Genomic DNA, 15246 nt, shown 5'->3' with positions numbered 1-15246 from the left:
ACCTTCATGGAAAGACAGACATCTGTACCACTGCACTTCCTGTGTAGTACTGACCTGCTGGTATATGTCTTATCCAACAGATTAGAACACTTGAGAATGGATTACCTTTGTTAGCCTTGTATTAGAACCTGAGTTTAGCAGTTGTGTCCCCCACCTCCCTTTCTGTGACAGGGTTTCTCCCTGTAGCCGTAGCCGTGGCTGTCCTGAAACTGGCTCTGTAAAACCAGGATGTCTTTGAACTCAGAGATCCACCTTTCTCTGTCTCCTGAGTGCTGGGATTAAAGGCTTATGCCATCACCTGCTCCCCTCCCCGCCTCCACTGGTTAAGCAGTTATGTTCTTATTTTAGCTAACAAAGATTTTAGTTTATGTAGAAGCCCATGATCCATGCTCCTGAGGACAGGAAACTGCTTTTGCAGTGGCATCATTGGCTGCAGACTCAGTTGAGAAAGAAGTACATAGAAGAAACTCAGTCGCTGAGTGGTCAGGTAGCCTCCTCTCGGCTTTTTTCCCTCCTGCCTAAGGATCTCCTATGGAGAGCTTCAACAGTGCCCAAAAGAAAGGCTGCAGGTGATGCCAGTAGGAGCCAAAGAGATGATCAGCCTGACTGTCTGCTATGCCTGTGCCCTTTACAACAGAGTTAAAACCTAAAAGAGCATCAACTTCAAGGAAAACAAAGACCACAAATGTCGTGGAAGAAAATAAAGATGCAGGTACCATAACAATTCCTGAAACCAAGCCAGAAGTTGGTAAAGATGCAACATGGAAAATGCTGAAAATGGAGAAGCCAAAATTACTGAGGCACCCATTCCTAAAATGGAAGCTGAGGAAGTAAAAGAACAGATAAATAAAAACACTGAAATTGGAGGAGAAAAGAAAGAAGCAGTGGCAGCAGAAGGCAAAGATGATGAACTAGAAGCCAACATTCAAGATGTGGATAAAAATGAAGATGGAAAAGAACAGGCGAGGAGCCAGAAGATGGAAAAAGGGAAGAAGGCCTAAAAGAGAAACCAGGGGCATCTGAATGTGAAGATGCAAAGAAGGCTAAAGATGATGAAAAGAAAGGAAACAATGAAAAAGAAGAAGACAAAGAAGACAATGGGAAGAAGGAAGAAGAAAAAAATGACAAAGAGGGGGAAGCTGAAACAGGAAGAACAGAAAGAAGAAACTAAGGAGGGTGATTGGAAATGCAAAGAGGAGGAAAACAAGGAAGAAGGAAAGGAAGGTCAGCATGAGGAAGAGGGAAAGGAAGGTCAGCATGAGGAAGAGGGAAAGGAAGGTCAGCATGAGGATGATGGAAAGGAAGGTCAGCATGAGGAAGAGGGAAAGGAAGGTCAGCATGAGGAAGATGGAAAGGAAGGTCAGCATGAGGATGATGGAAAGGAAGGTCAGCATGAGGAAGAGGGAAAGGAAGGTCAGCATGAGGAAGAGGGAAAAGAAGGTCAGCATGAGGAAGAGGGAAAGGAAGATCAGCATTAGGAAGGTCAGCATGAGGAAGAGGGAAAGGAAGATCAGTATAAGGAAGATGGAAATGAAGGTCAGCATGAGGAAGAGGGAAAGGAAGATCAGTATAAGGAAGATGGAAAGGAAGGTCAGCATGAGGAAGAAAGAAAAGAGAAGGGTGATGAAAAAGAGGAAGATAGAAAGGAGGAAGAAGAACAAGAGGTTGCTGCAGGTGAAGGAAATGATGAAAACAAGATGGAGGCAGAAGCTGAAAATAAAGACTTCAAACAAGATGGAGAGAATGAGGAGCCTCTGAGCATTGTCTAAAACTGCCCTCTGTGAGATCATAATTTGGTAACACGTACCTTCCTGTTGTAATGCTAATAGAGATAAATATTTTTATCAGATATTTTATAAACAGTGCTTTTCCTTATCATCATTCAATCTCAGATCATCACCATACAGGTTATTAGTTGCAAAATCCCTAACATGACACCTTTATTCATTTTGTGATTATAGTAGTGCAAAATATAAAATGTAAACTTGCAACTTTGTGAATTTCATTGTGTGTAAGTTATGTATTAAATCTTTGAGTTTCAATTTTATTCTTATATGTGGTAATTTTGCAGAGTAAGTGAATTCCAAAAGAAAGAGTTTGGCACAACTTTGCTGTAGTTCTCTAGGTTGCATTTATAAAGATCAACTAATTTCAGGCAATGCTAAGAGTTAGAATTGCCATTACCAAATATAACTGTATTAGTAGCTTGGAAAAAAAATAAAATTTTAACTTCATTTTTGAAGAAATTTGAATGTTTATTTCAGGAGGGCAGTTTTGATTATATGTGTATGCACAAAGTTTTGCTGGATTTATCGTAATTAAAAAAAAAGAAGTACATAGAAGGTTTTGGTGACAAAACACTCCACCCATCCCCCCCCAAAAAAACCACTAACAGCTTAGACAGGAAACAGCTGCTGAAGTGGAGTTCTCCACAACTGAGGGCTTGCAGGGTGTGAGCTCTCCACAACTGAGGGCTTGCAGGGGTGTGACTCCACAACTGAGGGCTTGCAGGGGTGTGAGCTCTCCACAACTGAGGGCTTGCAGGGGTGTGAGCTCTCCATAACTGAGGGCTTGCAGGGGTGTGAGCTCTCCACAACTGAGGGCTTGCAGGGGTGTGAGTGGAAAACTACATCTTTTCAAAGTGGAAGAAGAATGAGTGTGCCCATGCTTCGCTGACTATACAGGCCACACAAACTTGCATATTTTTTTTCTTTTTTGGGGGTGGGGGCCTGGTAGGTCACAAAGGGAGCAGGCAGACCTGGAAGGACTGCAAAAAGAGGGTGATCTGGGTGTATGGTGTAAAATTTCCAAATAATTAATAAAAAAAATTATGACAAAAAGATTTCGATTTGTAAAGAGTTTATTTCTTCTGGTTGTCTATATTTTAACAAATACTTTTAAATATACAAACCCCAACATATTAATACAGTCAATGTAAGCAAAGTGCTCAGTTATCTAAATCATAGTATTCTGGGGAAAATTCTGGAGGAAAAAAAAAAAAAGCCACAGGGGAAGCCATGGAAGATCCAACAACACTCAGTATAATCCGTCCTCTATGAATGACTTTCCGTAAGAATTCAAAACAAAGACTCTGTGTCAGTGAGAGCAAATCTTTCCAAACAGATTTGCCATTAGTTAAAACTCCTGGGAACTGGGTTCATATTACTTTATATGAAAATACTTTTGGTGACCAAGTACTTTTTGTATCAGACACTAAAAGTATGAAAATGGAAGGCAGCTTCCATTTGACTTCTGAAAAGCCATCCCCAAATAGACTTTTCCTACTTTCAGCCTGATCATTTGTAATCACACTTAGGACACTTTTGGTTTTGCAATTATTGGTAGAAATATAGTCTTAAACTTCTTAATTAAATGTTGGTTTTATGTGTGACTTTTATCAGTTTCTTCCTTGGTAACTCTTTTTCGTCAGGGGAATAATGGGCACCAAGGCATTTTCTTAAACACGTGACTCTGAATCCAAGAATATCTGAAAGAAACACTTTTTTAGTGGTGGGGGGTACCCATTCAGCCTCATCATTTTCAAGGCACTCAGCAGCAGGGTCATGGTTGGAAATCTTTGGTTGTGTCAAACTAGATATAACAGGACTTTTAGGTTTCTGGATAGAACATTTTATATTCTTTAGACAGGTTGGGGTGGCTTGATATTTGCCAGTTAGAGGAGAAACTTTTGTGTTTTTATAATTAGCATTAAGATTTGGATATAAGGAACGCAGTGTTTTGGAAGCACCATTTAAGCCAAGAATTCTGTGGTGGAAGCCTGCAACTGGAGTTGACTGTGAACATGGAACAAAGTCTTGGCTTTCTTCAAAATCACACTCTGAGTCTGACTGAGACCGTGGTCTTGGACACCCTGAGGGTGATATGCTTTGCAAGGATAGTTTTTGTGAAGGCTGGCTGCAGTTCTCATTTATTGGAAAATTTTCTGTGCAAGATGCTTCCAGTGGTAACAAAATATCCTGTGGTAGTTTGGTAATTTCTGTTCCAATGTCCTTATCTTTAGCAATACCATCAAAAAGATCAGCAGAAGCATTGTAGCTACCTTCATAATCAGCATAAGAACTTTGTGTTAAGTTACTATTGCTAGGCCTGTAAGGCATTGCTTTCGATGTATTTAGACTTTTTGGGCTACTGCTAAGGGTCTCTAAAGGATATGTGAGTTTCCGGCATATTGGGAAATTGTCATCTTGCTTTTCCGACCATCTATAATTCTGCTTATTTTCTGACTTGTGAAGATCAGAAACATCACTGTATTTTTTAGAACAGTTTTGTACTGCCAATTTTCCTTTTGTTTCTGAATATGTTTTGTCTCTACATCCAGTAAAATAGCTGTTGCTGAGATCAGAACAGTCACTTACTGAGGTACTGGGCCTGCATGAAGTTTCCTTCCTTTGTTGCAGGATCCCACTAGTCCTCTTTTGGGTAACAGAGGCTTCCATATCTTTTGAAGATGTAAACAGAGCTGATGAGCAAGTATCTGGTAGAAAATACTCGAAGACATCGCTCCCATTACTGCCTATAGAGACAGCCTCTGCTTGCTTGTCTGGTTTTGATTCTCTTCGAATTTGAGGACTTGAATTAGATTTACTGTTGTAAAAGAAGGCCTCTTCAGAGTTTTCTTGCATCATTGCTTGTGATGACCTTAAGCCGAAAGGTGGTGTATTTAAGGCTCTGGTATTTCTCCATGGAGTCAATGATAATCTGCTGTAGTTTTTGTGGCATTTATCAATGCTATTATCTATACCCTGTTTCCTAGTCTTAGCTTCTGTCTCAGTTACAGCAATCTCACTTTCAACAGCTGCTAGAAACTTGTTCAGGCTTTCAGAGAATGGTAGATCATCCCAAATCAAGGAGTCAGAGTTCTGGGAAGTACTCGAAGTTTCTTCAGGTTTCAGTGATGACAGTGAAAATGCAGAAGACCTCTGTTGCAGAATGGTGGTAGTAGTTGCTTCATGATGCTGGTAACATGGGATATCATACTGGGAATAATCATCTTTTTCTGTTTTACTATAGCATTCTGAATTATGTTCCTCAGAGGGTTCTTGCATTTGTGAAGAGAAAACATTCGAGTCAGACAGTCTACTTTCATGACAAATTGGACTCAGTAAACCTAATTCTTCACCCAACATTCCTGTTGTATTATTCTTGTCCAAACAAGGCTCTATAAGCTCTGAATGAAGGGAATCATGGCAGTTCTTAGAAGTAGTGACCTTGGAAAAGGAGATGTAGTGTCTGTTTTGGTGAGGAGTACCATTGGCTATAATTTGTTCTGAAGCTGGAAAGTCATCATTAGATGTTACTTGTGAATCCGTAGAAGTCAGTTCAAGAGATGGCTGCCAGAATCTGAAAAAATCCTCTCTGCTACTAGACTCCAAAACCGAGGATGTATCCCCAGAGTCATGTACGCTGTTGAGATCACTGTCGGAGTGCTCTGAGGTAAGTGACTGGCTGCTGTGTCCCTGAGAGCCACAGTGATGTTGCTTTTGTAAAAGCGGCTGAAAGTAGTCAAGGACAGTGAAGCCTGCAATCTGTGGGTCAGGCAGAACCATCTGGGAAGCCACCAGTGTCCTGACTTCTCTGCACTTACAGCAAGGCTTCTGGAAGTTCCTGGGATCTGAAATGTGTCCACATACATTTCCAAAATTCTATGAAAGAAGTAAATGAATTTAAATGAGAACAAAACAACTTTCTCTTGGCTCAAGGAGGGAACAGAAAGAAGGAATTCAAAGGTTGAAGGAAATGACAATCTCAGTAACTCTAACTCCTTTACTATTACTGAAAGAATAGCACATATCGAAGACTATGAACTTAGGCAGAGACTTATTTTCAGTTTCAGCAGTTATAGGAATGCTGGGTTCCTAGATATGCTTCCTAACTCCTCCATGCCTCATCTGTCTCATTTATGAAATAAATACAATCACACAATACTTAGCAAACAGCAGTAACTCTGTTATAAATGATGGTACTATTATATCTGTGAAAGAACAGAAAAAGGAAACTAAATTATGTAATATTTTAGCAAAGTAAAGTTCCTTAGCTCTTGGTTTATCTTAGTCTTTGGGTTTTCCTTAGTGCCCATTTGGTAGTGCCATATTCTCTATTCTCTCTACTACACCCCATTTAGAGTATAAGCAAATTCACATTTTTACTTTTTAGTTTAGATCCGTTTGTTACTACTCCCTTCAGAGTTGGTACATTATATTTAATCTGAGAACATTCTTCTGAAGTTATTCTTTTTTGAGACAGGGTCTTATTGTGTAGCCCTGGGTGGCCTGGAACTTGCTGTGTGGCTCAGGCTGGCCTTGAACTCATATGTAACCAGCTGTGCCTCCCAAGTGCTGGGAGTAAAGGTGTGGGTCACTGCAACAGGCTTTGATCTATTTTAGTCAGTATTCAGGTATTCACCTTTAAGGTTGTTTCTCTCCTTTTATAGAAGATATGGGTATTTATTAGGTAGTCTGTATAAAATTTAGAGTAAAATAAAGATAATCTTCTAAAACCAAACATCTAATATTTCTAATTCATAATAAATCCTCCCTTTTAAAGCTCTGAAAACACTGAATTGGACTTCTTTGGCTTTTGAAATAGGGAGTTGTAACCTATAATGTTTAAATAGATCACATGTAAACTATTTTTATAGTTTCAAGTGCTTCTATAGGCTTTCCTATCTATGTACTTCTAAAAACAGCTTGGGAAATTACAATCATTTCAGTACAGAGGACATTTGAAAGAAAGATGCTTCAATTACCGTTACTCCAAACACAAAGCTTTGTCCAACAAAACACTTTTCTACTGCTGTGGTCAACAGGCTCTGAGTTCTATCGCTGTCCAGGGCTTCTAGGATTTTATTAGAATCCTCAAGGTACCTTTGAAAGAAAGTAAAGTTTTGTAAGCCTTGAAATTTTACCTTGCAGTAAAATCAGAAGACACGATTATTTTCAAATATGTCATGAACCTTGTCAGTTACACAGAAGATTAAAATATGATCATGGCAATTTGTTCCTACTAGGTTTCTGCAGCACAAAAGGAGAAAAATATTTAAAGCTCCCCCTCCCAAACCCAACTTATCAAGTGTGACCAGATGCCTGCAAGGTCTGGGAAGGAAGCTTAGTGGACTAGCACATGTAAAGTTTGCTCTACTTCAATATGCAGCTCTGAATGGGGAAAGCACACGGTTATTTACTCTTCAGAGTCCGTGATTATACTAAGTGAAAGCAACTGTGAAAGGAGTGGTCTCTGTGGTCCTTCAGTGTGCCCTAATGTACGATATCAGCACATTTCTTCAGAGAAATGACAACGTGAAGAGGGAAGGTTGACAATGAGAAAACATTTCACTTGTGTGGGTTCTTAAGGTCTCTAGGCTGTGTCTTATTAGGTCAGGCTCAAGGGATGGATCTGCAGTGTCTAACCTGGATTAGTTCTGTAATACTTTAATTACAGAATGGTTACTCCAAACTTAAAACATGATTATGCATTTTTGAGAAAATTTCCTTCTCCAGCAGATATCTTTTAAGGAAACTGATGGCCTCAGATAAAGTCTTAAAAAAATTTTTTTTAAGTAAATGCAAAATATCCTCAATACAAGTATTTCCAAATACTATTAGCAAGATGAACAAGCAGTCAGGTAAAAAAAAAGTTTTAAAGATTCTTACCTGTGTAAATCAGTAGCAGTGAGTCCAAAATAGGTATCTAAGCAGCTCCCAAATACAGTAATGACAAGTAATTCGTTGGATTCTGCCACTTTCAAGGACAGTTTGTATCTGTAATTGGTCCTTTCATTGTCACCAGTAGAGCCACATTTGGGACAAGTAAACCTAGAAAAGTGGGAAAGCATAGAGTTTGCAACTGTTTGTATACAAATAATCTTAATAAAGGGTGTTGTGTGAGAGAACTGGCCCCCACTGTTCTGTAGCGAGGGGCAGCTTGGAACGCCAGGAGGAGGGAGTACACTCGTATACTACACTCAAGTCAGCAGACTTCTCTGTAGATATAAGTAGTACTAAGCTGCTAAGAAACTGATGGGAAACAGCATAACAAAAGAATAACCCTAAACTAGGAATTTATTTGTATTTTTCTGAAAATTGTTAGTTTTTAAAAGATTTACTTTTTCCCCGTGTCTGTGTCTGGACCTGTACTGGGCATGTGAATGTAAGTGTCCTTGGAGAGCAGAGGTATTAGATGTCCTGAGGCCAGAGTTATGACCTCTCCAACTCCTCCAAATTAATTCATCAGGATAGGTTAAGAATATTAGATTATAAAAAATACATAACAAAAGCACACAATAAAACTTGTTTTCAACATAATATGCAATTGTAGCCAAAGGGTAGTAAAAATACATATCAAGTATAAATTTAATGTTCTATACTGCTTGGTCTTGGAATAGTTATTAATGTTTAAAATCTTGAGGGCCTTGTGTGTAAAATCCAATGCAGAGGAAAGGTGGAACTAGATAAATGAAGAACATTATGGTACAGATTTTATCAAACTAATGTGTCAGTCTCCCTCTTACTGCTGTAACTACAACTTCTACTTACTTGTATTCTATTCTTCACTGCTGAGCTACAGATCTAGGTGAAATTTACTACTTTAGTTTGTAATAGCTGATAACTGTTATCTTTATTTTTCATGTTCTGGAATACTGACCTTTTAAGCAATGGTAATTGGAGATAAAAGGGGTTCCCTGAGCTACACTGTCTGGTCCACAGCTCTGACTACCGTCCTGGCCCCAGGAACACCTTTCTTGACAATCCCCTGCCTGCGGGGACCACCTGCTGGTCCCTGAGCTCCATACTCCTGCCTTTAGCCCCTCCTGGCTCCCCAGGAGTACTGCTATCAAGAGGAACATCTAGTCAGATGGCTAAAGGCTATTCTCAGAACAATCAACAAGAGCCAGGACGATATGACACCACCAGAGTCCAGCTTTCTTACTACAAGCCCTGGATATCCAAACAGAGCTGAAGCACAAGAAAATGACCTTAAATCCAATCTTATAGAGAGGAAATTAATAAATCCCTTAGATGCCAGAACATACAATCAAATGGTGAAGAAATGAATAAAACCGTTCAAGACCTGAAAATGGAAATAGAAGCAATAAAAACAAACAAACAAACAAAAACACAAACTGAGGGAATCCTGGAGACGGAAACCTAGGGAAGAGGACTACAGCCACACCCTTACCAGAAGAACACAAGAGATGGAAGAGTCGCAGGCATAGAATATGCAATTGAGGGAACTGATTCATGAGTCAAAGAAAAGTTTAATCTAAAAAGTTCATGGCACATGACATCCGAGAAGTCTAAGATACCAGGGAAAGATCACCCTTGAGAATAATAGAAACAGAAGGAGGAAACTCCAGTTCCAAGGTCCAGAAAATATTTTTAACAAAATCATACAAGAAAATATTCCCAAACTAAAGAAAGAGATGCCTATAAACATACAAGAAGTTTACAGAACACCAAATAGATTGGACCAGAAGAAAATCCTCCTGCCACATAACAACCAAAACACTAAATGCACAAAGAAAGAATATTAATAGCTACAAGGGAAAAAGGCCAGCTAACATTTAGATCTATTAGAATTCCACCCAATCTCTCAACAAGCTCTAAGAGCCAGAGGGCCTGGGCAGATGTCTTGAAGACTTGAGACCACAGATGTCAGTAATCTACTATACCCAGCACAACCTTTAAACTTTATCTACCCACAAATACAGCCCTACAAAGAAAGATACTAGAAGGAAAACTCTAACCGAAGGAGGTTAACTACACCTAAGAAAACACAGATAATAAATAACTTTATATCAAAAGGGGAGCGCACACCAACCAACACCACCACCAAAATAACAGAAATTAACAACCACTGGTCATTAATATCTCTCAACATCAGTCAACATCATCTCTCAATTCTCCAATGAAAAGACAAAGGCTAGAAGAATGAATAAAAAAAAAAAACCAGGATCCATCTTTCTGCTGCATACAAGAAACACAAATTACTGTATTTCTAATAAGCTCCCATGTAAAACTGATGAAAAAGCAAGGGCATAGAAAATATGTTCAAATCAAAGGCTGGTGACAATTATTTAAATCTTGAAATAGTCTCAGACAGGCCAAGCTGCCCGGAAAGGACTCTTCAATCTGTTGAGTGGCCTGCAGGTTTGTAATGTGTGCTGGGTTCCAGCTTCCACCCATGCTGGGGTAGGTTTTAGTGATAGAACTGCCTTTGAGTCATTTTTGCTGCCTCTCTCATATTCCCTTAAGTTATCCCAGTAAAATCCACTGGCTCACAGAGCTGGAATCTGGAGGAATCCTTACTTTGGTCTGTCATCAGTTCCATATCTGGGGTGAGTAGACATTTCTTTCGGTCTCTCCAGGAATAACAGTGCCTAACAACAAGCTATGATTCTCATTTGCAGTCAGACAAATCAACTTGAGTGTGAGACAGATCTTAGACTAAAGGAGCTACTTACTTGCCCTATTAAGTTACTCCGTAGACAATCAGCATGTTTGACCTGGTTATATTTCTGACACATAGTATAGACAGCCTATGTGGCTAAATCTTTAATAATTTTGGGACAATATACATTATATTCTGAATGAGTGCATGTACACACTTGGTGGCTAAGTATTTATATAAAGACCTTAAGTAACTGCTATATGAATGTCTTTTCTGTTTCATAGAACTCTTCCAACTGAAATCTAACTTGGACTCCTAATGCAAAAACAAAAATGCTGAAACTAAGGTGAGGTCTCAGAGACTATTACACTTAGACATACTTATGGCCACTACTCTAATCTCCCTTGTCAGATAATGTTGAAAGACTACAAACTACAGTTTCTGTGTTTGTATGCATGTGGGTGTCTCTGGAAGACAGAAGTTGCTGTTGCTGTCTTCCTCTATTGCCCTCTAACAAGCCCTCAGAAGCACAGAAGTACAGAAGTACTTGTCCAGGGACAACACTGAAGATATGTTTGACCTCACAGTTACCAGGATGAGCTTCTTTTTGGCTACCATGCCTTCAAATTCATCTGCACTAAATTTGTAAAGCCCCTCTTTTTAGAAATGTGGATCTTTTGGTGGCCAGGGAACTTGATCTTGGGTCCATGCAGGGCCTCAACCACATGGTCCTTATTCTCCAGCTAGTGTGAATGAACATGATGACCTGGGCAGTGTGAATCACAGCCACTGTGCCCCAGGGCTTCCTCAACATACTTGTCTGGAGGCTGGACTGGGACAGCATTGAGATAAGAGATATGGCTATGAGTGTTTGCAAGGTCCCTTGGGGAAACCCATATAGGCAACAGGCTGCACGCACTCCCAAGGCTGCTTCTGTTCACTGTCATAGAGTATAAGAGGAACACCTATCTTATTCTGGTTTGAGATAAAAGTTTTTCATTGAATCTGGAGCTCACTGATCAGCAAGACTACCTGTCAGTAAGCTACAGGCATCCTGTCTCTGCTTCCTTGGAGTGGTACTGTAGGCACACAACTGCTTTTTACAAAGCATGGTGTGGGGTTCTGAACTCTGATCCTTGTACTCTGATGCTTGTACAGCAAATACTTCACTGAGCCGTCTCCTTAGCCCTTAGGATGTAATGGAAGTATCTCTACTCCTTGATCTAAAAGATTAAAATTACAGAACCCTTACTATGGCTGCCATTGCTAAGGATTTGGGGTTGAAACAGGATTTGCAGGTATAGTTGGGGAACTCATCACAAACTTGGTGGCTAAAGTAGTGTTGTAATGAGAGAGAAGAATTTCTGTATTCTGTGTTGGCTGATTTCTACTAAGAAAAAAGGAACACAGAAGTGAAAACAGAAAAGGTTAAGTATCATACTTGAGCTTTGTGGTATTATCAATGTAATATGAATAGGCACAGGTTACTTTCCAGTGAATTAAATTTCCACAGGTAAGGACCATGTGCTATGGGGTTTTACCCATCTAAACAGTCCAGTTGGAGCTCTTTTCCTGGGGTTTTTAAGTGGGACTTTGAATATAAACTGCACTGTTCAGAGGCAATGTGGTGAGTATGAACGTACCATTGTTTGGCCTTGGATTAGCTGAGTGGGATTCGGGGCCAGCCACTTCACTTTCCTACATCTCAGTTGTCTACAAATTTGTCTATCAACAATGGCGTTCATTCCATAAAAATCTCTCGTATTAAAGGGACGAATGTCTGCAAAGCTTTTGGCATCATGCCCAGCACACAGGAAACATAAATTGTATAAACTGGTAGCACTAGTCCTAAAAAGCTAACAGTGGTGTTATTATTATTCAACCCAAGTTTTGTGAAAGATTAAAGATAAATCCTTGGTCTACTGGGTGATCTATATAGGCTTGTGATCCTAGTACTTGGGAAGCAGAGGCAAGAGGATCACAAGTTCACGGCCAGCTGGGCTATATAGTGATATTCTAGCTCATTTGGAAAAGACCACAAAGTTTAAAAAATATTCCACAACTGTATATCACATCTGTTACTGATATTATACAAATGTCCTGTGTGTACGTGATCCAAATAAAAATTCCAAGAGGCAGATGTTTTTTGTCCAGTTTTAGGACCAAATTATGTTAGTGATTGGGCAAGACTACAAAGGTCTGACTGGATGGCTAGAGCTTAGATTCTCCCTACTCGGGATGCTTAGCTAGAAGGACTGCTTCAAGTTTGAGGTTAGCTTGGGATATACCGTGAGTTTGGGGCCAACCGAGGTCACAGAGTACAATGTTATCTAAATCTCCCGCCATCCAAACAGAACGGGGCAGGGGTAACGTCAAACTCAAGCATTCTGGCTCCACAGAATAATGTTAACCACCGCAATTTACTGTAATAGGAAAAATAAACTTGTAAAAGATTTTCAGCAAAAATAGGTGCCATTTTAGAAGTCCTCATATTATACTAGATTTCTGTGTTATTTTTATATACCTATTCCACACTGTAGATAATATTATTTAATCTTACAAGTATGTAATTACACTTACAGAATCTATATCTCCTGCCTGGTGTTGTACCATTAGTAGATGTTAGCAACCTATCTGCAATCTTATGCAGCACGATCTTGAAACATTCCATAGTGTTTCTCCCCATACCCCATCCAATTCTAACTAGACAAGTGACTAGTGAAAATTATTAGCTCACCACTTTTATTTAAATATTACTAGGCATTACTACCATCTTAATCTTATATCTAGACACAAAGTTATCAAAGATAGGTAGTCTAAATCTTGGGATCTCAACTATACTTGGCTACAATGATTCTATCATGGTATTCATATTTAGTTGAACAGATTACTAAAATTTGAACACATCTGACCTGAATTTCTGAACTTCAGAGTACTTGCAAAAGTTTCAGAGCACTGACATAAGTTGTAGACTTTGAAACCAGGTTTACCATATCAGAGCTGTGAATTCCAGAACAGCCTCAGCTGCAGAGAACCACTCACTAACAAATATACATTCATTTTGGAGCCTTTGTATTTCAAGTCCAGATCAGGAATACTCAATCAACAAGGTCTATTGCAAATATTCTGAAATCTCTAGAGTCCTGGAATCTGAAACATGTCTAGTTCTGAGCATTTCATGCATGTATTAGTAAGCATGGTGCCACCTACTAAGTTTACATATTTATATATATGTAAAACCTGTGGACCATGAAAAAACACAAATACTCTTAAAACTTTCCTCTAGAAATTGGATTACTACTTAAATCTATTTTAAGACTAGCAGAAGAACCAACTCTGAAATTTTCCAAGATATTCTGATGCTCTGGTATGGAGAATTCAGTGTGCATTTGCCGAGTCATAGAAAGTATCTTCTTGTATTTCCCCATATACAGTTTTTCCTTTTACCTTTTGGACTCAAGGATTATCTTAGAGAAACACCTTTGGCATGATGGGTATATAAAACTCGAATTCTGGAGAGCAATTACTGAGGCAAAAAGGAATTTCCGTCTTCTGTTCATGTGTCTATAATTTGTCCTACGAAAGAAAACAAACATGAGGTTCAATGCAAATGTTAAATCACACACGAATATCATTCTCCCACATCCCCAGTGGACATCTTTACTGTTTAGTAGATCATTAACTTCTCCAAGTACAGCTGGAATTTCATATATCCGAATATAATTCTTATGAAAACCAATCAGTCAATGTTATTTTTGTTTCATTACCAGTGAAGGCAGTGTCAATATTCTGGCTTTTCTTTTTAGTACTGGGGGATTAAATCTGAGGACACATGCATGGTAACCAAGTACTGAACTATATCCCAAGGCCTGCGATGATGCACTGAAAAACTACTTTCTTTTTGGCTGTTCAATTATTAAAAGAATTAAAAGAAACACTGAATGACTACTAAGTAACTAGACTATTCTAGTAATTTATTCGAGAAATCACTTAACTTGTTCAAATTTTTTACAAAAGATACAGAAGTTGTGGTTACAATTTTAATGGGAAGGATTTTCCATGAACCAGCTTCTTTCTCCTCCCTGTACTTTTGGAAGTTCTTCCTATTTTGTCCAGGGTCTTGAACTCTTGGGCTAAAGTGATCCTGAGGAACTTGCATTATTTGAGAAAACAGCTGAAAATGTCTTTAGTATATTTATTTTATTGAGTAGAGTTTTACAGTTGAAGAGAAAAAGGAGACATTTAGCAAATAAGGATGGTACCTGGTCTAAGAGGTCAGGGTGGTTTGTTTGTTTTACAATCTTTGTTTCTACAAGCATGTTGAAGACATAAAAGCAATGCTCTCTTCTTCTGTAATTTCATTTTAAATTCTTTAAACTGTACATTGACTATTTCCCCTCAATGATTAACTTATATTCAGCATAAAATAAATGCTTTCAATAAAGAAGTCTATGTTTTTTTCAGTTATATCAGTTTGTAAAAACGTGTGATGTTCCTGGGACTAAAATCGCTAAATTCTGACAAAGTGAAATTCAGTTAGGCCTAGCTGTTCAAGGATCATTAATAGAAATGTGTTAACTGTAAAGATTTCTACATATCCTGTGTCAAGACATAGCATTTCCATGAAGATAAGATTTTCTCACTGCTTTTTTCCAAGGACTTCTCACTGGGTACATAAACTAGACTTAAGGGTAGACCTCACACCCAGCAGTTGATGGTTAATACAACATGAGCTTTGTTTGGGCATTTTGCTTGTATATTATGGTTTCTGAATTTTCGTGGTGTTTGTGTGTGTGTGGGGGGGTGCACATGTGTGTGTTTTTCTTGTGCATTTAAAAA

The 15246-nt window shown here is 38.8% G+C and overlaps 1 protein-coding gene and 1 pseudogene across 2 annotated transcripts; one reads left to right on the top strand and one right to left on the bottom strand.

Annotated features, from left to right (window-relative positions):
* The first annotated feature begins 609 nt into the window (after positions 1-609).
* LOC308417786 lies at positions 610-1769 on the top strand (annotated as a pseudogene). Its single transcript has one exon. The product of its transcript is annotated as an uncharacterized misc_RNA (transcript).
* Positions 1770-3368: 1599 nt separating this feature from the next.
* DDIAS (DNA damage induced apoptosis suppressor) lies at positions 3369-13967 on the bottom strand (the record flags this gene model as incomplete). The annotated part of the gene is made up of 4 exons (XM_080911666.1): positions 3369-5663; positions 6767-6884; positions 7671-7832; positions 13855-13967. The coding sequence occupies 4 exons, from the start codon at positions 13965-13967 to the stop codon at positions 3369-3371; spliced, it is 2688 nt and encodes an 895-aa protein (XP_080767792.1).
* Positions 13968-15246: the final 1279 nt, after the last annotated feature.

This window comes from Micromys minutus (genome assembly GCF_963924665.1).
Source record: "Micromys minutus genome assembly, chromosome: 2".
Classification (NCBI taxonomy): Eukaryota; Metazoa; Chordata; class Mammalia; order Rodentia; family Muridae; genus Micromys; species Micromys minutus.
Note: the sequence above shows the minus strand (reverse complement) of the source record. Positions and strands in the feature narration are given on the sequence as shown.